This window comes from Anoplolepis gracilipes, chromosome 3 (genome assembly GCF_047496725.1).
Source record: "Anoplolepis gracilipes chromosome 3, ASM4749672v1, whole genome shotgun sequence".
NCBI classification, from domain to species: Eukaryota; Metazoa; Arthropoda; class Insecta; order Hymenoptera; family Formicidae; genus Anoplolepis; species Anoplolepis gracilipes.
In genome coordinates, this window is record NC_132972.1 from 17,162,715 (window position 1) to 17,185,983 (window position 23,269).

The following is a 23,269-nucleotide window of genomic DNA, read 5'->3' on the forward strand; positions in this document are numbered from 1 at the left end:
TATTTTTTTACTTATCGCATAAATATTATATAAAATATTTAATTTATATTTTAATAATTTGTCGAATATAGTTTTCATAATTTTGTTCTCTTAATATATACAAAATATGTATAAAATGTTGATATATTTCAAAAATTAAATAGTAAAAATATTTAAGAATATTTATAAATATCGTGTGCTGTCTAAGCACTTCTAGGGTAATTGTAAGACGTTCAAGTTGCACGACAGGTATAAACCCCTCTGTTCGAATCGTTCTCCGTTCGACTATATAAAAGCTAGACTGGTCGGCGATTGACACTTTAGTTTTTAACTCCTGTCTGCAGTCTTGCCGACCGAAGACTAAATAAATTGTGTGTTTTCATACTTATAATCTTCCGCATAATGAAGAAATATTTTTTGACTTATATCTTTTTGGCTTCATCGTTGATAACTCTCGTTGTCACCGCGACTGAGAAATATACCAGAAAATACGATGACATAGATGTGGACAGAATTCTTCAAAATAATCGTGTTCTTAATAATTATATCCGATGCATTTTGGACCCTGCACTACTGAAGGTCGTGAATTAAGAAGTAAGTAAAGAAAAAGATATTTTCTTTCTATTATTTTTCATTTCGATTACAATTGTATTCAGTTTGCTCAACATTTTTCCCTAATTTCTTAATTAAAAAATCCATATTAATTCAAATGAACACATATAACATTATGGCTGCAATATTACGGTAGATTCAATACATAATTCTCTTTCTCTTTCTTCCTTTCCTGCCTCTCTCTATTACATAATGTTTACTATCCACTTTCTCGCGCAATTACGTGTATATTCGAAGTTGTTTAAGTAACATTACTTCTTTATATTTTATTTCTTAAGATCAAAATTATTCTAATTGCAGCCCAAAACAGCCTGTATATAACATTTAATCGCGTTTCAAATATATAAGAATAATATAATATGAAATAATAATATGAAAAATAGCATATATATTACATATATATATTCAATTTTTTACATTCAAATATTAGTAATAGTATTTAATCGTGAAATTACGTTAATATATAAGCAATATTAAAGTTATAGTGTATATTGATCTTTTTTAAAATTTATTCTTAACAGTATAATATTTTTATAAGATATATATTCTACATGCTATCTCGGAATAGTTTAAATTACAGCTCTAGTCATATTACTTTATAATGGAACATTTATATATATGTATATATCCCTCTCTAAAAAAAGGCATGTTATTGATATCGTCATCGCTTTTCCGCGATGCTGATTGGTTGTCTCGCAGTCTCGTTGTCAAATGCGTTTTGTAACTTGCTTCGCGCGTGTCGCCTGCAGCTGTCAAATTTTGACAGTTGTGTGACAATTTGTAGAAAATTTAAATTAAAGAAAACGAAGAAGAGAAAAAGAGAGACAAAAGAAAGGTATATATATTATATATGTATGTATTGTATATGATAAACCTATGTAAAATTTTCCCATGATATTATGTATATTAATTATGTAATTTATATTTGTGTAATTAATAGAAAAAAGAAGAGATATAAGAAAAAAGGAGAAGGGATAAAATATATTAAATAAAGAAAAAGAAAGAAAGAAAAAGAAAGAAGAATGCTTTTTTAAAGCTAACCATAAATATTTAACAATCAATTAGCATTGCGGAAAAAAACTTTAACGCTTAGCTTTAACATACACTATATACCTAACCATACAACACAATATAAACACAAACAAAATAAATAGCGCGCGTAGCGCGTGCTTAAACTGTTCTAGTATATATGTATATAAATTGTTTCATTCTTTATTAGAAACTTTACCGGATGCTTTATCGAGCGGTTGCAGCAAGTGCAATGATAAACAAAAGGATATGGCAGAAAAAGTGATAAATCATCTTAAAACAAAACGATCTAGGGATTGGGATCGTCTTGTTGCTAAATATGATCCTCGTGGCGAATATAAAAAACGCTACTAGCAATAGTAGCTCTCTTTTGATATAATAAATATTTTAATTATAATCATGACTTTATAAAAAAAAATTATGCGGTTTTTGTAAATATATGAAACATAAAATATCCGTTGATATATTAAAGATACAATATATAGATGTAATAATGATGTATTTTGATCAAAAATACAGAACAAGTAACGTAAAATTTCATAGGTTTTATTTTATTCGTTAAATCAGCATCTTTCAGTAATGCAACTTATTAATTTGTTGCTCACAGATTATTTTTCCAAATAAAACAAATGCCACATCATTATTATTAAAATGTTTTATGCAAGATATATTTGTCAATAAGTTTACATGTAATATTATTAATCATTATATCATTGTTATATTTATGGATATTATATTTATGGATTCCAAAAAATATTGACAATATACATATATATTTCAAAGAAAATGTCAAGAGATCAATACATAGATTTGAAAAAATGATAAATCATTCACTCGACACGTCTTTTCTTAACTAATGATCCAAGCTGAAACAAATAAATAAATATAAATACATAGATTAAAATTTATATACATGTCCCGAAATTTGCGAATCACAATACTAGGTTTCTCAATATACATGCACTTGTTTAAAATTACGTAACTCACATGATTTATGTATATTCTTCATGTATGCTATTTTTATCATGAGATTTTCATTTTTCATGAATGTTATTTTGTGGTTGAAGAAACACTAATCAGTATTGAAACGTTCTATTCATAAAGATTAAAGATATTTTTATTTGACGATTATCTGAATTTCTTAAGAAGCAACCTATTCTTGTTCTTACATAAGTCTATTAGTATTTGTATTGTTTATTTTTTCTAAATACTATAGCAGGAAAAGTTTTGGAAATATTATGTGAAAAAATTATTTGGAATTTTTTTATTCCAAGCAATAGTTTTTAAGATAAAAGAATTTAAATGCTAGCCAATTACAGACTGGCCTTCTGTGATTGACTAAAAAGCTGTAAATCTTACTGTTTATAAATAATATATCTTAAAAATTATTGCTTAAAATAAGAAACTGCAAATAATTTTTTTACTTAATTTTTCAAGAACTTTCCCACTACAGTATTTTAATTTGCAAATTTTGGGACATCTTACATATATATTTGTATGTGTGCGCGCGCAAAGTATTTTTAAATTAAGTCTAAGGGCTATCACATACAAAGTGTATAAGCTACATATGCATAGCATAAGATTGTATGAATCAATAAGTATCAAGCATATGGCTCAATATTTGATACATATTGATCCATACAATCTTATGCAATGCACATGCAGCTTATGCAAGTTGTGTGTGAAAACTCTAAAACTCTAACCGTTATGTATGCAATGTTACGTATCATATGATGTACATACAAGATCCGAAATTGCTGGTAGATTATTGGTTTGATCGGTAACAGTAGATTCTTGTTCCCGATTTTTTTTCTGAATAGCTGCTTTTTTCATATTTCTATGTTGTGGAAAAGTAGGCATAAGTTTTGGGTCACAAGCTGCAATAATATCGAATTAGTTAGATAGCGATTATAAGCTCTGTTTTAGAACAATTCTAGACTAAGAACTAAATGCATTTATATATATATATATATATATATATATATATATATATATTCATATACATATATATACTGACGTAAAGGAGCTTCCTTGAAGTAACTGCTTTGCAAACATTCTTCGGCGGTTGCTCTTTTCTTGGGATCGTACATAAATAAGAAATTCAACAATCTAAGACCAGCAGCACTCAACCAAGGAAATCTTTGTTTCAAGTTGTTATATGGTTGTTGTTTAAGCGTAAAATTCTGCAGTGCCGGTAATGAGTTAAATTCTGGCCAAATGGCTTCACTGGGTGTACCTAATAAGTCCACGATCAATTCTAATTGTGCAATTTCTGTTCTACCTGGTAATAAAGGTCTATGTCCCAACAACTCTCCTAAAATCATATATATACAATTATATACAATATGTTTGTAACATTAAATTATTGTAATATTTGTAAAATTATAATTACAATGTATATGTAACATTTAGCGTCTTATAAGCAACATAATATTAAAATGTTCTGTTTATATTAATTTCTTACCCAATATGCATCCAGCTGCCCACATATCAACAGAAGTGGTTTGTGTTTTAGCTTGCAACAACAATTCTGGTGCTCTGTACCATAATGTTACTACCCTAGGAGTCATTGGTTTTAATGGTAAACCAAACCATCTGGCCAATCCAAAATCGGCAATTTTAACGCAACCTTTATCAGTCATAAGAAGATTAGAGACTTTTAAGTCTCTATGAACAATAAAATTATGATGCAAGTAACGAAGACCTTTTAGTACTTGCAATACTATACATTTAACCTGACTCTCCGAAAACAGCGCTTGCATATTGTCCAACAAACTCGCTAGATCTTGTTCACAATATTCCATTGCGAGGAATATGCTTTCTAGACTTCTGCCTACTACTACTTCTCTTAAATGTACAATATTTTCGTGTCGACATGATAATAAGACTGATATTTCCCTAAGACTGCTCACTGGTAGTCCATCCTTCTCATGCTCCATCCTTACTTTCTTCAATGCAACAACTTTATCATTTTTAGTATCTCTGGCTCGATATACAATTTCGTAAGTACCTTCTCCAATACGATTTAACTCTTCAAATTCAGAAACAAACCTGCATTTACCAAGCTGTAAGAAAAATATGGATAAAACCTAATGTTGTATAAATATATTCGATAGAATGCATAGAAATAAATCGAAAGTTTATTACAATGTCTTGCTCTGGTATTTCCATAGGTTTACTGGTCAGAAAAGATGTTAATACTCCTTTCCTTGTAATCGGAGCTGATGGATCAGGTCCTGAATCGGACGTTGCTTTCTTATCGCTATCATTACGTTCCACTGATTTTTTCTCCAAGTTTTCTTCTATAAAATAGTAAAAACATATAGCCTATTGTTAAGTGCTATTTTATGTTCCCGAAAATAAAATACAATAAATAAGTTGTTTAAACACTTATTATATCTGCTTATATAATTATTTCGTTATTTCAATTTTATATTCATTCTTATGTACTTATTTTATATATTAATTTTGTGTATTATACTCATATAGTTATTTTATATATTTAGTTTTATATTATATAGATATAAAATTAAATTATATATATATATATATATATATATATATATATATATATATATATTTACTGTACCTTTCGTCATTTTGACTATTAAATTGTACGAAAAACTCAATTGAATAATAATGTTGCAAATTGGAGGGACAAACCTCTCCAGCTCCAGACCAGTGTTGTTGTTTAAGCTGAATAGTGAACTCTATTCTATAACCATAGACGTAACAAGTATAGACCATAGACATAGTAAAGATAGACTGGCCATAATCGGAGTGGGGGTAAGTTCAGGTAGAAAAGGACATAGGGTGCGTTCCGTATGAACACTCACACGCTGTAAGCGCTCACGCTTATAAGCGCTATTTTCAATCGTTCCGTTTGCTGCTTAAGGGTCGGCAGGCGACACGGTGGAGACCTCATGCGGAGACTTCGGAATTACAAATTCTTTTCGACGATATATTCGGCTATAAATTAAGAAAGAATCATATTTAACAATGATATTCTTATTTGGAAGGATTGCTCGCAGCCCGCTAAAGAGCGATTTTTTGAAAAAAAGGCTTAAAATAAAATTTCATAAAGTTGACATGAATAAGGTATACTGATCGTGAATGAAGTATATAGACCAGGTGCACCGATTGTAATTATTATAAATTTTTTAAAAGCCAAAATGCAAAATCCGACTCTTTAGCGGGGTAATAAACTTTGCAAGGAATGTAGCAAAAAAAGTTTTATAAAGAAATATAACTTCTTCGAGGCAAAATATTACTGAATAGAATATTGTATCAGTACCTAAAGTGCAAGTGCAGCTAATTGTAAGAAATTGAGTTGGCAGCACCGCTTGCTAAGGAGAGACGATGAAAGACAATAATGTCGTCTTCGTCTCTCTTGAAATGCAATGATGTTTGTACGTATACAGACATACACCAATACATTGAATAAGAATTCATTTCTCAATGTTGGTGACAATGACGCTGAAATTTTCTCGTCGGTCCCAGCTCCATAAAGTTAGCCGAATCACTTTGATTTTTTTAGAATTAAAATTAACTAATTGTTTGGTGGTGATTGGTAGTCCAATTAAAACGTTTGGTGGTTGATCGTTTTTTTTTTTTTAATTAAATAATAAAAATTTCGAGTAAAGTTAGCCGAATATTTTTATTTTTCGTCCAATCGAGTTAAACAAGAGCTTATTCAATGTAGAATCGTTAGGTGGTCACAAATAAATTCTTTACAACGTTTGGTCATCCATAGTTTATTTGAAAAATGAAAAAAATCATGTGCGGTAAAATGACGACGGGCGACGTATAATGACATGGACGTGCACTGCGGTCACGTGCGCATGCGTTTTAGTAACTTATACAAAATTTTAAATAAATCTTTTTTAATTTTAAATAAATCCTTTTTAATAATGTAGCTATGCAAGTTGCAAACCCATGTGGAATTGTATATGCATTGCAAAGTACATGTTTAGATGAGAGTGCATAAGGGGAGTGCATAAAAACATATAACAAAACTTGAGAGCGTAGAAACTACCAAGGCTGACAGTACTGTGTGGAAGTTTCAATGCTATTTTCCTAAGCAAATGCTATTTGACTGAAGCACTGTTAGGCAAATGGCTCAATGAATCGTGCATCGATGCATTCAGTATTTATTTTGTAAGATTATGAATAAAAAGTTATAAATATAGTATGAGTTCGGACATAAGTTGAATTAAGATTTTACATTGAAACTTCCACACAGTACTGTCAGCCTTGGTAGTTTCTACGCTTTCAAGTTTTGTTATATTTTTTTATGTGGACGGGACGAAGCCCCGTCCCCCTATACACTCCCATCTAAGCATGTACTTTGCAATGCATATACGATTCCACATGGGTTTGCAACTTGCATAGCAACATAAAAAGGATTTATTAAAATTAGAAAAGATTTATTTAAAATTTTGTGAGTGTTACTAAAACGCATGCGCGCGTGACCGCAGCGCACGTCCATGTCACTATACGTCGCCCGTCGTCATTTTACCGCACATGATTTGTTTCATTTTTCGGATAAACTATGGACCACCAAACGTTGTGAAGAATTTATTCGTGACCACCTAACGATTCTGCATCGAATAAGCTCTTGTTTAACTCGATTGGACGAAAAATAAAAATATTCGGCTAATTTTACTTCAAAATTTTAATTATTTAATTTAAAAAAAATGATTAACTACCAAACGTTTTAATTAGACTACCAATCACCACCAAACGACCACCAAACGATTAGTTAATTTTAATTCTAAAAAAATCAAAGTGATTCGGCTAACTTTATGGAGCCGCAATTTTTCGACTACGGCTTATGGGTCATCCACAATGGCCGTAGAACGTAAGGTCGCAAGCAAATTGACCAATTTTCGAAAATGCTTGACTGTCATTGGTCAATTTGCTTGCGACCTTACGTTCTACGGCTATTGTAGACGAGGCTTTATATGTCATGCACACACGCTTGCATAATGCATAATGGGTCATCTACAATGGCCGTGGAACGTAAGATCGCAAGCAAATTGACCAATGACAGTCAAGCATTTTCGAAAATGCTATGGATCTCCAAATGTTGTAAAGAATTTATTCATGACCACCTAACGATTCTGCATCGAATAAACTCTTGTTTAACTCGATTGGACGAAAAATAAAAATGTTCAGCAAACTTTACATCGAAATTTTAATTATTTAATTAAAAAAAAACGATGAACCTCCAAACGTTTTAATTAGACTTCCGATCATCTCCACACGATTTCTAAACGATTAGTTAATTTTAATTATAAAAAAATCAAAGTGGTTCGGCTAACTTTACGGAGCTCAACTTTGCGCTGTAAATTTTGATTGTGCGATAGGTGCCAATTTAGGCGATATTGTTTGGGTAATTTTGCGGTTTAGCCGATATTTCAATATATAGTCAGACCTCTTATCCTACGATATTTTCGGAGGTCCGGAATCTTCCCCTTAAACCTCTGATCCTATGACAAAATTTGAGAGTGGGGGTATAATTCCCCTTTCGCGGTCGTAGCATGAGAGGATTTTTTGTCGTAGGATAAGAGGTTTTGTAGCATAAGAGGGTCGTAGGATAAGAGGTCCGACTATAAAATAAAATAATATATGATAATTTATTAGTAATATATTATACTGATTATTTCAAAGCAGTTTGGTCAATAAATACTAAAAAATTGTTAAATGTAAGATATATAAAAATAAACAATTACTTGAATTAAATAATAATATAATAAGATAAAAAATAACATACAAGGAAATATGAATAATTTTAATCAAATTAAAAGACTTTAATATTATTAGTCATTTCTATATAAACTAGTGATATGAAGGTATTGTAAGTATTGTAAAGAACTTTATATGCTTTTAATTGCATAATTAAAAGATATCATACAGATGAGAAATGTATCAGATATTTGGAAAAATTTTTTAAATGTGTTTAATACAAATTTTATTTTAGCTAAAAAGTCTATTATAATATATTGTTAAATATTTTTTAATGAAAATATACTTACATATCTCTAAGGAGATTTATGTCTCTTATTTTTATAATAAAAAATAATAACAATGTTTTTGAATAGCTATATCTATAAATAATTTTTTTTCTATGTCCATTACATAGAATATATATCAAATGTAAAAATGAATGTTTTCTTTTATTTATGTGTTCTATTTTAATATTTAATTGGTAAGGCCTCTTCTATAATATGCTTAAATAAAATTTATACATATATTAAACAAAATTTATAAACTTAGAATGTGTAGAACTCATTGGTTTGCTGTTATTCAGTCTTTGTCACAGGTATATTAAAATAGTATACATTACAAAATATATCTTCAAATAATGTCATGCCTTACTTATTAGGTTATTCACACATATTTAGATAGTTTAGAATATAAATTTACTAATCTAGTTTAACAATTAAATAATTTAATAATGAATAAAAAAAGAGTAAAGTCTTTACTTTCATATTTTAACGGAATTAAATTTAATAGAAAATGATAAAAAATGAACGCCACAATAAAAGTAAATATACTGCACACAACATAAAGCACATTGTATAATTATATAATTAAGGCTTGAAAGATAAAACTTCTAATAAGCTTGATGTGCTATGTAAAATTATTTACATTTATTACAGGTGTGTGTGTGTGTGCGCGTGCGTGTGTGTGTGTGCGCGTGCGTGCGTGTGTGTGTGTGTGCGTGTGTGCGTGTGTGTGTGTGTGCGCGTGCGCGCGTGTGTGTGTGTGCGCGTGCGTGCGTGTGTGTGTGTGCGCGCGCGTGCGTGTGTGTGTGTGTGTGTGCGCGTGCGTGCGCGCGTGTGTGTGTGTGCGTGCGCGCGTGTGTGTGTGTGCGTGCGCGCGCGTGTGTATGTGCGTGTATACAGGGTGTCAGTAAAAATTCATATTTACAAATATTGAAAAATTGAAAAAAAAATAAAAGATAAAAATTAAGAATAAAAAAATTTAAATTTAAAATAAGGAAAAGTGGAATACCAAGCGGACCCAATGCCTTCACGTGGTGCATTGAGTAATGCCAAACTAGTCCGAAATGAAGTTATTTATATTAAAACACTATGAAATAAATTATAATTGTTATAATTATGAATATGAAAAACAAATTACGATGTTTTTATCATAAAACTGGCTATAACTCGGAAACAATTTATTTCCGAACCTATGTTTATAGCCTTCTTTCCTTCTTTTTGGGTTCCGAATCACTTCCTAAATTGGTGCGAGTAATTTTTCAAACACCGCGCGCGCGCGTGTCTGTGTGTGTGCGTGCGCATGTGTGTGTGCATGTGCATGTGCATGTGCATGTGCGTGTGCGTGTGTGTGTGTGTACAGAATGTTTCTTCTAACTAGAGCACTTATTGTTAGAATATCTCTTTAAATTTTTTAATGATACGATAGCTTTTTTTAATGATACGAAAAAAAGTCAAAAATCTATAAAAAAATATCTACTAAAGGATGTACCTTTTTAAAAAATATATCTTTGTACTGAAACATACAATAAATTTTATTACAGTTTTTTCCTAAACGTGATTTTTGTGATTCAAAGTCACATGAAGGTCAATATATCCTATGTGGTTAATTTTTTTTTAATAAACTATATCACTACATTAATAAAAATGTCATCTCATTTAAAAAATCTGTAACCTTGAAATTTTATAAAAGATGACATTAAAAAAAGATTTTTGCTTCTCTGGATATTAATACTTGAATTGAACAATTTTCACCTTTGACTTTTTTTGTATCATCAAAAAAAATAGAAATATTCTAAGTGCTCTAGTTAAAGGAAACACCCTGTATGTATGTATGTATGTATGTTCGTGTATGTATGTGTGTGTATATTTATTTACTTATTTATTTATTGAATGAAACAGATATAGAGCTAGAGCAAAAAAGATATTATCATTAGAGTGTAAACACAATGAAGCTTTTCAAGAACATAAAAACACGAGAAGTTTAATAAAAATGAATAATAAATTATACCATTATATATAAATTTATTAATACCAATTTGTTATCTTTTTGTATTTGTTATTCATTTTCATTAAACTTCTTGTGTTTTTATATTTAAAAAAAAATTTCGTTACATTTACACTAATGATATTATCTTTCTTGGTCCTCTTGCTCTATATTTGTTTCGTTAAATTTCATGTTCATCAAGAGCCTTTTTGTATATTTATATATATTGAGTTACAATATTTTTTTCTACGAAGAAAACCTATGTTTGAAATTGCGTAACGAGTAACTTGGTTGCTTTGACAATATCGTAAGCGCATGAACGTACTTGCTGCAGGCAACGATCCATATGTTCGACATCACTGGTGCATCTTTGAAGACCAGAGCACTCCGCTTGAAGCCTCCCAGTATTGCCATTTAATTGACGTAAGGCAGATTTGATATTTTCCTCCAGCGGTTTCTATTGGTACAATAGATCAATTATTTCTTTTTAATTTAATGTGAGAAAATGAACGAACGCTCAAAGAAAGAATGAATCTTACTTGAGGAAATATAGCAGTTAACTCGGCAACAGCCACGCGTATCCTCTCAGCGCAAGGGACAAAAGCTTCTCGCTGGCTCGGATCTTGCATAGCCATCCACAGCTCTTGGATTCGTCTGGTGACTTGTTCCGTTCGCCGAGTCACTTCTTCATTAGGTGGCAGACTAGGCGCCCCATATTCCCACAGACTTTGCGTGTTATTCCGTGATAAGACCTCTGTATCGCGTTTGGTCTAAATTGAAATAAATATTATATATTTATATAAAAAAATTATATAAATTATATAAATATTAATTATATAATTATATAAATATTAATTATATAATTATATAAATATTAATTATATAATTATATAAATATTAATTATATAATTATATAAATATTAATTATATAATTATATAAATATTAATTATATAATTATTCAATATGTTAATTATATAAATATTCGATATATTTTACTAATATCCAAGTTGTTTAAAAAATTGTAAATTACTTGATAAATAGTCGTTGACCAGGACACTGGTTTCCGTAAGCCTTCCCTTGTTTCGTACATAGATGCCGGTCGTTGATTTCCACGTATAGTGGACATTTTAATATCGTGCACTGGCTCTAATTCGGGTTCCTGCTCTCCACCGACATGCCCGTTTATGCTATCATCACTCGGACCTCTTACCTAAATTATCAATTTTTTTCGATTTTCAGTATTAAATAAAATTAAATATTATGATGTATTACTTACTGGTTAATACTATTTGTCTGTAGCATGCAAGAGATAAAATTTTGCATAGTTACCTGTAGCATACGTTTGAGTTCACTATTCTCTTGAGTAAGTTGTTCGACAGCGGTTTGTAAGGTATATATCTGTTCGCGAAGATCTCGTACAGTTGATTCAGATAAGGTTAATTGTTTTTTCAAAACTTCTACCATAGATGGAAGACCTTTGGCCATTGGTGCAAATGCATCCTAGACAACATAATAATAATCTTTATTTTAACATATTATAATGACATAAAAAATTATTATAATTTAGTATATCAGAGTATCTAAACTCAAATCTTGTAAAAAATTCCTTAATGTTACCAATATTTTTATTTCAAATTTCAGGTAAAAAGAAAATATTTAAAAAATTTTATGTAATTTCCTAAAATAAATTTTTTTATTGCATGTATTTTCTATTCTTTATTTGTATGAAAAAAACATAGAGCCTCTTAAATTTCAAGTGTTAGATTTGTAAGTATACTGAGAAAAACTGAATAATTTTCACAAGATAAGCATTTTTACTTGCATAAAATTTTTATTTTTTTCCAATATTTAAATAAATAAATTAAAAAATTCATTTTTTTATTATTCAAAATTACAATAAAAAATATCAATAAAGAATATGTATTGCACATTCTATATTTTGTTAAGATATTGAAGGAGAAATATTTATATTTTAAACTTATAATTCACTTAGCTTGCTTTTTTTATTTTTAATATTTTTATTATAAATAGATAATGGCTAAGTTCGTCTTATATACATCATCCTTTATTACTTATTGAAAGTTGAACAAAGAGAGCATACTTATAACACTGACAGTATGCTCCCTAAACGCAGCCTACACATATCTTTTATGAAAAAAAAAAAAAATATTTTCTCATCTCTTCTGTTGAAGCAATTTAAAAAAAAAAATACTTTGCAAAATTAGTATACTATCATAACATATGTATATATCACAATTTGTACTATATAAATCAGATAAAATACTTGATTTTATACTAACAAGAGAGACACATCAGATTTTCAACTATTAATTTAAAAATAAAATCAATTCTCTTTGTTTACATTTGTATTAACTTTGAAGTTATGAAGAACAAATTTCACAAACTTATTAAACAATATTTATTAAATCTCTTACTTGTTAAAGCTTACCTCATTATTAATTTGTTTTAACTTGTTTTGCAACATCAGAAGTATTATCTGTAGATGTTAAAATAGTACAGTCATCGTCGGATGCAACACTATCATACAAAGATTCGTCATCAGACATTTGTGATCCATGTTTACCAAGTTGTTCTTTGTAAAGCATAGATATCGCGGGATCTAAAGGATAAAAAAAAATATATATATATATATGTCGTGATATAACAAAATGTTTAAAGTTTTGTCACAAAAAATAAAATATTTTTTAATTTGCTAGTATTACTTTGAAATGCATTGTTGGCAAGTATATGTCTTCGACCTGCTTCAACCAGTAAATCTGTTATAAGTGTGGCGAATTCTTTTGGCGTAAATCTTGCTAATTTGTCTTCCTTGATTTCTGGTAGACGATAATTGTGGATTAACTGGCAAAAACGGAACAGCACATTTCTCTGGAAGAGAATCAGTTGAAAACCAGACTATGCATAAAATATTAAATATTAGTCTGTTTTTTTATATATTATTATATTTTTTAATAGATGTATTTTTACACTCATAACTAGGAATTAGAATTATATTGTTAAGTTTAAAATTTTTTTACTTACCCTTCCATAAGAATAGCATGACAAAAATATATATATGTATATCATTCAAACAATTTAAATTATGATTAGCATATTTGTACTTTTTATATTGTACATAAAGCATTTAAATAATTAAAAAATAGCACCTACTTGCTTCTGTTTCTCGGCGATCTACCTCATCATAAACATCCATGGCTAATTTCTCCAATAAGTGATTTGACAACTTAAAAAAAAAAAAAAAAAAAAAAAAGAATAAATTAAGCAAAATACAAAAAAAATATGACTAAAGTAAATAATCAACATAAATTCCTACATACCACTTGTAATCTGTTTTTTCCTTCCAAAGCTGGTTCATTTTTATCTAAGTTAAAGGTAAGATCAGAAATGAGATGTTCATCGCCTCGATGATTTGGTTTACGAGAGCATATGTGATACGTCAGTCTATCTGTCACTTCATACATACATTCAATTATGCGTTCGGACAAATCTATATGTCCTGCCATCCTGAAGTAATGGACAATATTTACCCTTTAAGTATTTACAACGATATTATTTTATTCAATATTTAATTTTTTATTTACTTAGCAATATCGGCAGCTAATTGTCCATTTAGATCTATTACACTCGGATCTGCACCATTAGCTATTAAAAGTTCCACTTGGAGATTTTGTCCGGCCCGAGCTGCAACGTGTAAGGGTGTGGTTCCTTTTTCCTGTACATACGAACACGTACACACATGTATACATAGCATATATATATAGGGTGTCCGGTAATTCGTAAAAAATCTCTCGTGTACAAATAGAGCGGATCAAATTGAGCAAAAAAGCCCTTTACCATTTTGCAATTTTTGCAATAATTATTGAGAAATTAATTAAAAAAATATCGACTAATTCGCGCCAATATATTAGCGCTCTGCGAAAAGACAGCCCGTTGTCATATGGTTACTATGCGTGCGACTAGCAACCGCATGACAGCGGGTTGGCTTTTTTCGCCGTGCTAATATTCACACAAATTGGTCGATATTTTTTAATTAATTTTTCAATAATTAAAAAATATCGATTGCGAAAATCGCAAAATAATATAGAACTTTTTTGTTCAGTTTGATTTGCTCTACTTGTACCAGAGAGATTTTTTATGAATTACCGAACACCCTGTATATAATTCAACAAAAATATTTCTATATATAATAATTCAATTATATGTTTAATAACATATACTTTAAAATATATACTTGTACAAATTATCTTAATAAATATTAAAATATATACCTTGTAAAAATAATTGGGATTAGCACCCTGTGCCAATAGCCTCAATGAAGTTTCTAAATTGCTTGTACGAACACTACTATGTAACTGTCTATTGAGTTCCTCCTCAGTACAACATTCTTCCTTACTTGGTCTTAATATAAATGCCAGATGTTGATGCTTTGCCTTAATAAAGTCTGCCTTTATAGGACTATAAGCAAGTAATATAACAAATATAAAAAACAATTTTGTGTAAAAAAAAGCATATAAAAAATACTTGATATTTAAAAATATTTCTAGTATTTAGAATCAGTAATATATTTTTAAAAAATCATAATAACTAATCTTTATTTAAATCTGATCTTCCAAAACATCAACATATCTATAGGTGAAAGAATTTTGTTCTCTCTCTCTGCACACAAGATAAAATTTCTTATATAAATTACTAACTGTAGGGGATCCTTAGCCTGAGGTTTTCTTCTACTAATTTTCAAACTGCTAGGGTCCAGCAAAGAATGTTCCCAAATACTATTAGCTCCATTGTCACTTAAAGTATGCACCATCTGAAATATTTCAAGTAACTTCAAACATGACAATATAAGCTATGTTTGAAGAGATGCTCTATTCTTGTTCAACTTTCAGTAAGTAACAAACATAGAATCATACTTTTAGTACAAATAACCATCTCTGAATTCATTCATAATGTGTATACATAAAAAAATCTAAAAGAATATTTCAGTAATTGCATACTAACATTCAATAAATATGTATTCCAAACACTTTTGTGCAGTGACTTAATATGCGACACATGACGCCCCAGACTACGATGAATCCCACAACAGTCGTCACATAACAAAATAGCTCTATTTATTGATGCCCATCCTGGCTCTAAAACAATAATCATTTCCAATCTTATAAATTTTTTTCTCTTAAATAAATGAATAATTTGATGATTAATAAATATTTTAATTAAAATGCTCTATTAAGGAAATATATGTATATACGTTTATATTTTTGATTATACATTATACAAAAAATTATAATTAAAAATTATGAAAAATTATCATATATAAATTATATAAAATTGTAGTAAATAATTATATGAAAAATTAAAACACGTTTAACACAAAGATAATTGTCATGTCTTATAGGTATCCTAAAATAAAAAAAAACTACAATATCTCAAAAGTCCGAAGGCATAAAAACAACGTTGCTCACCAAGTGTCCCACAGTCTGCACATACTTCGGCGCTCGCTTTGTGTTTCGGACGCGCCATACTTTTGTCCTCCCTTGATTAATAACACTTATTCGCGCATATATTATATCGGCATGATATGATCAACAAACGATGACAATTGACGCGGTTGACGATGATTTGTATTGGGAATAAAAACATAAATTAAATTGTGTCATCATGCTCCTATTGCGAAGCACATCTGAGAAATCTAAAAAAATCTGGCACGCGATAGTAACGCCCGATAGCGGTCGCATTTCGTATAAATATGCGAAGTTAGTTGAGAAAAAGATAGTTTATCGATTATTTATCGACAAATGTTGATAAAATTTACCTCCTTAGCAACAATTATATTGTTAATTTGCATTATGACATTTAAATTACAATAGTTTATATAGTTTACATAAAAGTGTCAATTTATGCGTAAAAACGTAATTATATTACCAATCGTCGGTAATATTGCAATAATTAATATATATACTACCGACGAGTACTAGAAGGGAGCGTCCCGTTTGGACACGGCACGATTGGACACGTAATATTGGATACCGCACGATTAAACATCAAGGTCGGTATTCAGAGGACGGTATTCATAGTTCGTTCTTATCATAGAGATATTGGCCGGTATTCATAGCTCGATCTTATATTTAAGGTCGTCTTAAGATCCCGTTCAACCAATGAAGTAACTGCATAGCATCATTTTATTGGTTAAACGAGATCTTAAGATGATCTTAAATATAAGAACGGACTATGAATACCGACCATTATATATAGAGCACGGGAGTGCTATGCTAGCCCGTGAGTGTATGCGATAGCGAAATAGAAGGAGAACGCTATATATGGGCCCCAAAGAGTAAAAAGAAACAGGAGGGAATGTATCGATGGTGAGGGCTAGCCAAATCGCTAACGGAAGCCGCCATCTTGAGTGTCCACTTTTTTGACGCTTATTAGTATCGTCTGCTGCTGTTGTCAGAGAGACATGCATGCGCGTATTATTTTGCACAATTAATAATTCTAAAAAAAATAGTGAAATAAAATTATGGTTCATTGTCAAACCTGTGGCATAACAACAGCGCGAAATTATGAGATAACATTTCATTGATTAATAATTGTTATCAATATAATAACAAGAATTTAATGTTCTATTTAGATATACTATTTAAAAGACAATAAACAATGTGTTAAAATTTCAATATTATTAATAAATATTATTTTATTTGTTGCATATTAAAATTATATATTTCAATTTAATCTTATTGAGTTGATTTTATTAAAAATATTAAGTATATTCCATATTTATATTTAAAACTTTGTTCTTCCAGCATCTCCGAAAAGCTATTCAATTTTGACGCCCATAAGCAGCCATTTTAAGTGTCCACTTTTATGCTGGTATATATAGGTATTTCTGTCCGTTTAGCTCGAGCCATATGCTCCCTCCTATTTCTTTTTACTCTTTGGACTGTATACAGGGTGGACCATTTTAATCCATCCAGTCGAATATCTCGAAAACCAAGCTTGGAAAAGAAAAATGTTTCAGACAAAAGTTGTATGGTTTCGAGGGGGCCATAAGATGATACCATTGGTTTGACTTTGAAAAGTCATTTGAAAGTCACGTGAAGGTCACTTCAATTTTTTTAAATGGAACACCCTATATATTTTTACATATTCTTGTAGCTCATCTCGAGAGCTTTCCAAAACACTTATGACAAAGTATTTTTCATTAAGTATTTTTTTAGTTATAAGGCTTCAAAGTTGCAGTATTTTGACATAAAATACAAGATATCTCATAAAATATTCATTTTTTGATTATCTTATTCTAATACTTTTATGCACACAATAACGAGACGAATCAATTGGCATAATTAAAACACATAATTATGTTAAAGTAAAAATCTGAATTTGCAACTAACAGTTACACATTTTTACTTTAACATAATTATGTATTTTCTTTACACCAATCGATTCGTCTTATTATTCTGTGCATAAAAGTAATAGAGTAAAGATAATCAAAAAATGAATATTTTACGAGATATCTTGTATTTTATGTCAAAATACTGCAACTTTGAAGCCTTATAACTCAAAAAATACTTAATGAAAAATACTTTGTCATAAGTGTTTTGGAAAGCTGTCGAGATGAGCTACAAGAATATGTAAAAATATATAGGGTGTTCCATTTAAAAAACTTCACGTGACCTTCAAATGACTTTTCAAGGTCAAACCAATGGTACCATCTTATGACCTCCTCGAAACCATACAACTTTTGTCTGAAACATTTTTCTCTCCCGGGCTTGGTTTTCGAGATATTCGACTGGATGGATTAAAATGGTCCACCCTGTATACTTAGGCCGGTATTCATTTAAGGTCGTCTTAAGAGCTCGTTCAACCAATAAAATGATGCTATGCGGCTACTTTATTGGTTGAACGGGATCTTAAGATGGTCTTAAATATAAGATCGGACTATGAATACCGACCTTAAAGTTACTAAACCGGGCGCGCGTTTAGCTATCGCAATGCTCAAGGCCACTTGCACCAAACTTCGATTAGCTTAATCGTTGATTAAACTATATCTTTGCCTCTTTCAGATAAGTTCAAGAGAAAGAGAGGAACATATAAGTTAATCGGTGATTAAAGTTAATCAACGTTAGTGCAAGTGGCCCTCAGTGCTCAGTCCTCAGTCCATTTTATATGTCTATAGCACAGACTAGAAGTCTGTGGTCTATGGTAACAACAGACCACAGACCGTTATGCTGTAGACCAGTTTGAAATCATCGGAGTCCGGAATAATTTAGAATCGCGAAGTGATTGCAATTGTTTTCATCTGCAGGATTTGTTTGGCATAATTTACATTGTTGCTTCAAATAGCACACGTTAATAAAAGGACATATGAGAATGTGAAAAGACGAATAAAAAAAATATGGAGGAAAGCCAAGCTGTATAAAAAGAATTCAAATTGGAAAAATAATTACTTTTATACAACAGACAATTTCTTAATTAAAAGGATAAATCTTTTGTGTTTATACTCTTGAAGAAACAGAAATTAAATTACAAAACATTTATTCTATAGTAAGTATTGTATTACTAAAGACACAAAAGGCACAATTGTGTTTAGGAAAATAAATTGTATGGATCATTTATAAAATTCACTTTTATAGTCATTTCTTTTATATTAATCTGGTTAAAAGAATCAATTTTATATAGATATTGTGAATGATATAATTATTACACTTTAAGTTTTTTTTTTTTTTAAGTACTTTGAAAAAGATTTTGTTTTTTAAGATAATTTTTATTAAAACTTACATGAGTTTACATTTTTAGCACAATTTGTGTAAAAATGTTTCGAATAAGAAGTACAGCATATCAATCTGATCATTCTACGTTGAATCAATCTAAGAGCACAGGTTAGTCAAGATTTTTCTTTTTTTGTGTGTATTCTTATTGGTAATAATTCAATTATCAAGTTTAGTTAATCGAAAAATAAATTATAAATATATAAAATCTATATATAATGCTATTAATTAATATATAAATATACTCAAAAAATATATAGTCATATTATATTTCATAAATTTTTATTTTTTCTTTGTACTATTTAAAGAAAATTAATGTTTTTTTTTTTTTAATTTTAGTACGAGATATCCAAACCTGTAAAAATTAAAGAACTATTTGGATCATGTAAGCAGTCCCAAAATGGCCAAACAAGTAATGACAGGTTTTTTATATATACCAAAAAATTTTTTAACAGTATATATATGTATATATATGTGTGTGTGTGTGTGTGTGTGTGTGTGTGTGTGTGTATATATATATAGAAAGAGAGAGAGAGAGAGAATATATTGTGAATTGATATTTATATGAATTTTCTTTATTTTAATGTTTATATTATTAACAAATCAATATATTTTCAGATTCAGCTGTTAAAATTAGATTACCTGAAAGACTTACTCCTTATTTGAAAAATATGTCAAATAAAAAAAAAAATGGTCAGTATAGCCAACTCATTTTCTAAATCTATAATGCTATTATTTCCTTATTGCTCATTCAAATAAGATTGATCTGACACAATGACTGTATTCTGAAATTGCTCATTCCACATACATTTATTTTCACAAATTTTATTAAAATTAGTATCAGGTGTTTTATAAATTTCTTTTGGAATATTACTGTTTTGTATCTTAAATATTAATACTTTTTTTTAATATTAATAATTTCCTCACTATTTGTATTGTCTTCACTATTAATATTGTTAGATTTTTTTTTGTTTCTTTTATATATTATATATTTATTGTAGCAACTACCATATTCTTTTTTTATATTTCCTTTATTTATTATATTTTTTTCTGTACAGAGACAAACATACTTGGGAAATTATCTTGTAGTAAGAGAAATGTACGGCGAAATTTAAATTTCACAAAAATACCAGTTCCAGCGATTAAAATTGGGGTGCCCGTAACAAGCAGAAATGATTTAAATGATAATTTAAAAGAAGAAAACTCACATTTGTCTACAAAAAAAAGTTGTTTACTGCCACCGAATACTGTAAAAGATTTGTATATTAAAAACAAATCCAAGCAAAGCAAGTCTATGTTACCTCAAACGTGCATCTCAGGATATTCTATGTGTGACAACAAGTATCTTAGAATATCTTAGGAAACAAAAAGTTGCACATCTTCTGTGAGAGTTGCAAATGCGCGAATTAATTCTGCAATACACAAAAAAGTTAACAAAACAGTAATACAACGTATGTCGTCGCAAATGTTTACTGTGAACGATCAGTCCGGGATAGATATTTTACATTCAGATTGTACAGACTCGAAGAATGATGCAGTCAGAAAAGAAATTCCTGATGATTCACTTAATGTTAAGGAAAAGAAATGCTTGTCTACGACTACAAACAATTATAGACAAGACTTGCATCAATCTATATAAGATATTCATATAATAAATCAATCATTGAATTTAAACCATAGCATTAACAAGAATGATGAATATGTTATTCGTAAGACAAACCTTACAGTTTTGGCATCTGAACTAAAACGTAGTATTTGTAAATTAGAAAAAGATATTGCCAAATTTAAGATTTATGTTTACTACTATTATGGATATATTATCTACAATAAATATAACAGATGAGGTAAGCGATAATACCACGATTATGCAGCAAATGACTGAAAATTTAAACGATCATATAAAAATTAATAATATAAACACAAAATCGCTATGTATGATTAGTAATATTAATACTGAAGATAATATTAATGTTCAGGAAAATCTTAATATTGAAGAAAGTATTAATCTTGAAAATAATATTCCAAAAGAAATTCATAAAACGCCTGATACTAATTTAATAAAATTTGTAAAAATAAATGCCTGTGAAAAGAACAATTCCAAGATTCAAACATCATATCAGATGGATCTTACTTCTGATAGCAATAAAAAAAATGATAGTTTTGTGGATTTAGAAAATAAGCTGGATATCACGAATATAAAATCTAATACAATGATTGTATCACTTAAAAAAAGCATTCCTGAGTCAAGTAAATACAAAAACAAGAAAGAAGAGACACTTTTAAAGGAATATATGGCTTTAAAGTCACGTATGAGTTGTTTGTTAACACCTAATATTAAACATTTTAATTGTTCACAATCAAAAAATGATGATTTATATTCTGAAAGTGGTGATGCAAAAGCTTGCTTGTCAGGTAAAGTACTTGCAGAGCTTTATAATTTGTATGAAGATTAGATTTTGTATATATCAGTTGATTTTCTCTATTTTAAGATTATTTTCTAAAGACTGAAACTTTTCTCAATATTGAAATATTAATCTTGAAGAAGATAATACTTAAGTAATATTTCAAAAGAAGTTTATAAAATGCCTGATGAAAATGTTACACTTTGTTATATATTATTGCATGTGAAAAAGCAGTGCAAGAGAAGAATCTTATAATGCTGTGATGCGATTAATGTAGATGTAGAATGACTTTTAGAAAAAACAATTGGCTTGAAATAGATAAATTTTAGAAAATAGAAAAAATCGACTGTATATATACTGTATGGCTTGTGCATATATGACTCATGTATACTGTATACCTAATATTAATGTTTTGATAAGTTGCAATATGGGATAAATAATCTATATTTAAAATAGAGTATTGTTTTGTACATATGTGAGCGTGCACACGCGCGTATGTGTGTTGTGTCATCTATAAAAAACTTTATAACTTATATGAGAGATGTATATGACTTTTTTAAATAAACATTATTGAGAATAAGGATATGAAATAATTACTGAGAAACATATTGAGCTAAAGAATTTTTATAAATTTTATATAAATGATTTAAATTAAGGGTCGACAAGACCGAGAGGCGATTTTAGTACAGAGATATGGCATGAAGATGCTATTTGATCTCTCTTGAAGAAAGCAGTAGTGTAACAAGGCTAACGGGCGCTCACTTTTTGTAAATTTTATGTTTGCATATCTACATGCATATGTATGTCAAATATAGTTAAAATTGTGTAATTAAATATGTGCTAATGGATAATAACCACAGATTTCTATATATTACTAGACTGCTAATTCCTTATGTATAAGGCGGCTCTAATTTTATGTACAACAAGTGTATATATCTCTTTTTGCGCATGCGCTATAATGGCGCGTGTTGCCTCAAAGAGTAAGGGCCTTAGCAGAATGGCTGACTTAGGGCCAATTTCACCATCGCCGGTTAACTCTAACTACAGGTTAAACTATATCTTTGTCTTTTTCAGATAACTCTAACTACAGGTTAAACTATATCTTTGTCTTTTTCAGATAACTCTAACTACAGGTTAAACTATATCTTTGTCTTTTTCAGATAACTCTAACTACAGGTTAAACTATATCTTTGTCTTTTTCAGATAAGTTTAAGAAAAAGAGATGGTGAAATTGGCCCTTATACTCTGCGTTTGAATTTCACTGCCAGTAAACTGCCAGTACTAAAAATCTATAGTTTACGTTACATACACTATACATTTCTTAGTTCTGACAGTTACTGGCAGTGAAATTCGAACGCAGAGAATGTCTTAAGCCAGTGCTCGGAGTTAGTTGCTCTTTTTGGGCCAATTTCCGAGGCGCCACCTCCTATTCCCCCACTAGCGCTTGAGGCTCGACGGCCGAGCCG

The 23,269-nt window shown here is 29.5% G+C and overlaps 3 protein-coding genes and 1 pseudogene across 3 annotated transcripts; 2 read left to right on the forward strand and 2 right to left on the reverse strand.

Moving 5' to 3' along the window:
• On the forward strand, positions 1 to 2,184 carry LOC140663607 (ejaculatory bulb-specific protein 3-like; annotated as a pseudogene).
• A 76-nt stretch (positions 2,185 to 2,260) lies between these two features.
• Positions 2,261 to 5,530, reverse strand: LOC140663509 (cyclin-dependent kinase 10-like). The gene is made up of 6 exons (XM_072887737.1): positions 5,210 to 5,530; positions 4,768 to 4,922; positions 4,085 to 4,685; positions 3,638 to 3,934; positions 3,364 to 3,497; positions 2,261 to 2,486 (listed from the first exon to the last, which is right to left on the reverse strand). The coding sequence occupies exons 1-6, from the start codon at positions 5,217 to 5,219 to the stop codon at positions 2,451 to 2,453; spliced, it is 1,233 nt and encodes a 410-aa protein (XP_072743838.1). The 5' UTR covers positions 5,220 to 5,530; the 3' UTR covers positions 2,261 to 2,450.
• A 4,302-nt stretch (positions 5,531 to 9,832) lies between these two features.
• On the reverse strand, positions 9,833 to 16,516 carry Git (ARF GTPase-activating protein GIT1). The gene is given in 15 exon segments (XM_072887738.1): positions 9,833 to 11,071; positions 11,154 to 11,384; positions 11,646 to 11,825; positions 11,945 to 12,115; positions 13,065 to 13,076; positions 13,078 to 13,235; positions 13,339 to 13,439; positions 13,441 to 13,531; positions 13,787 to 13,859; positions 13,954 to 14,140; positions 14,218 to 14,348; positions 14,905 to 15,091; positions 15,331 to 15,443; positions 15,635 to 15,768; positions 16,099 to 16,516. Coding segments are annotated over 15 exon segments (2,025 nt in total). The 5' UTR covers positions 16,157 to 16,516; the 3' UTR covers positions 9,833 to 10,873.
• A 2,978-nt stretch (positions 16,517 to 19,494) lies between these two features.
• On the forward strand, positions 19,495 to 22,383 carry LOC140663608 (uncharacterized; the record flags this gene model as incomplete). Its single annotated transcript, XM_072887865.1, is given in 5 exon segments — positions 19,495 to 19,512; positions 19,741 to 19,813; positions 20,020 to 20,094; positions 20,460 to 21,174; positions 21,176 to 22,383. Coding segments are annotated over 5 exon segments (1,560 nt in total), but the record flags the coding sequence as incomplete, so codon positions are not given.
• Positions 22,384 to 23,269: the final 886 nt, after the last annotated feature.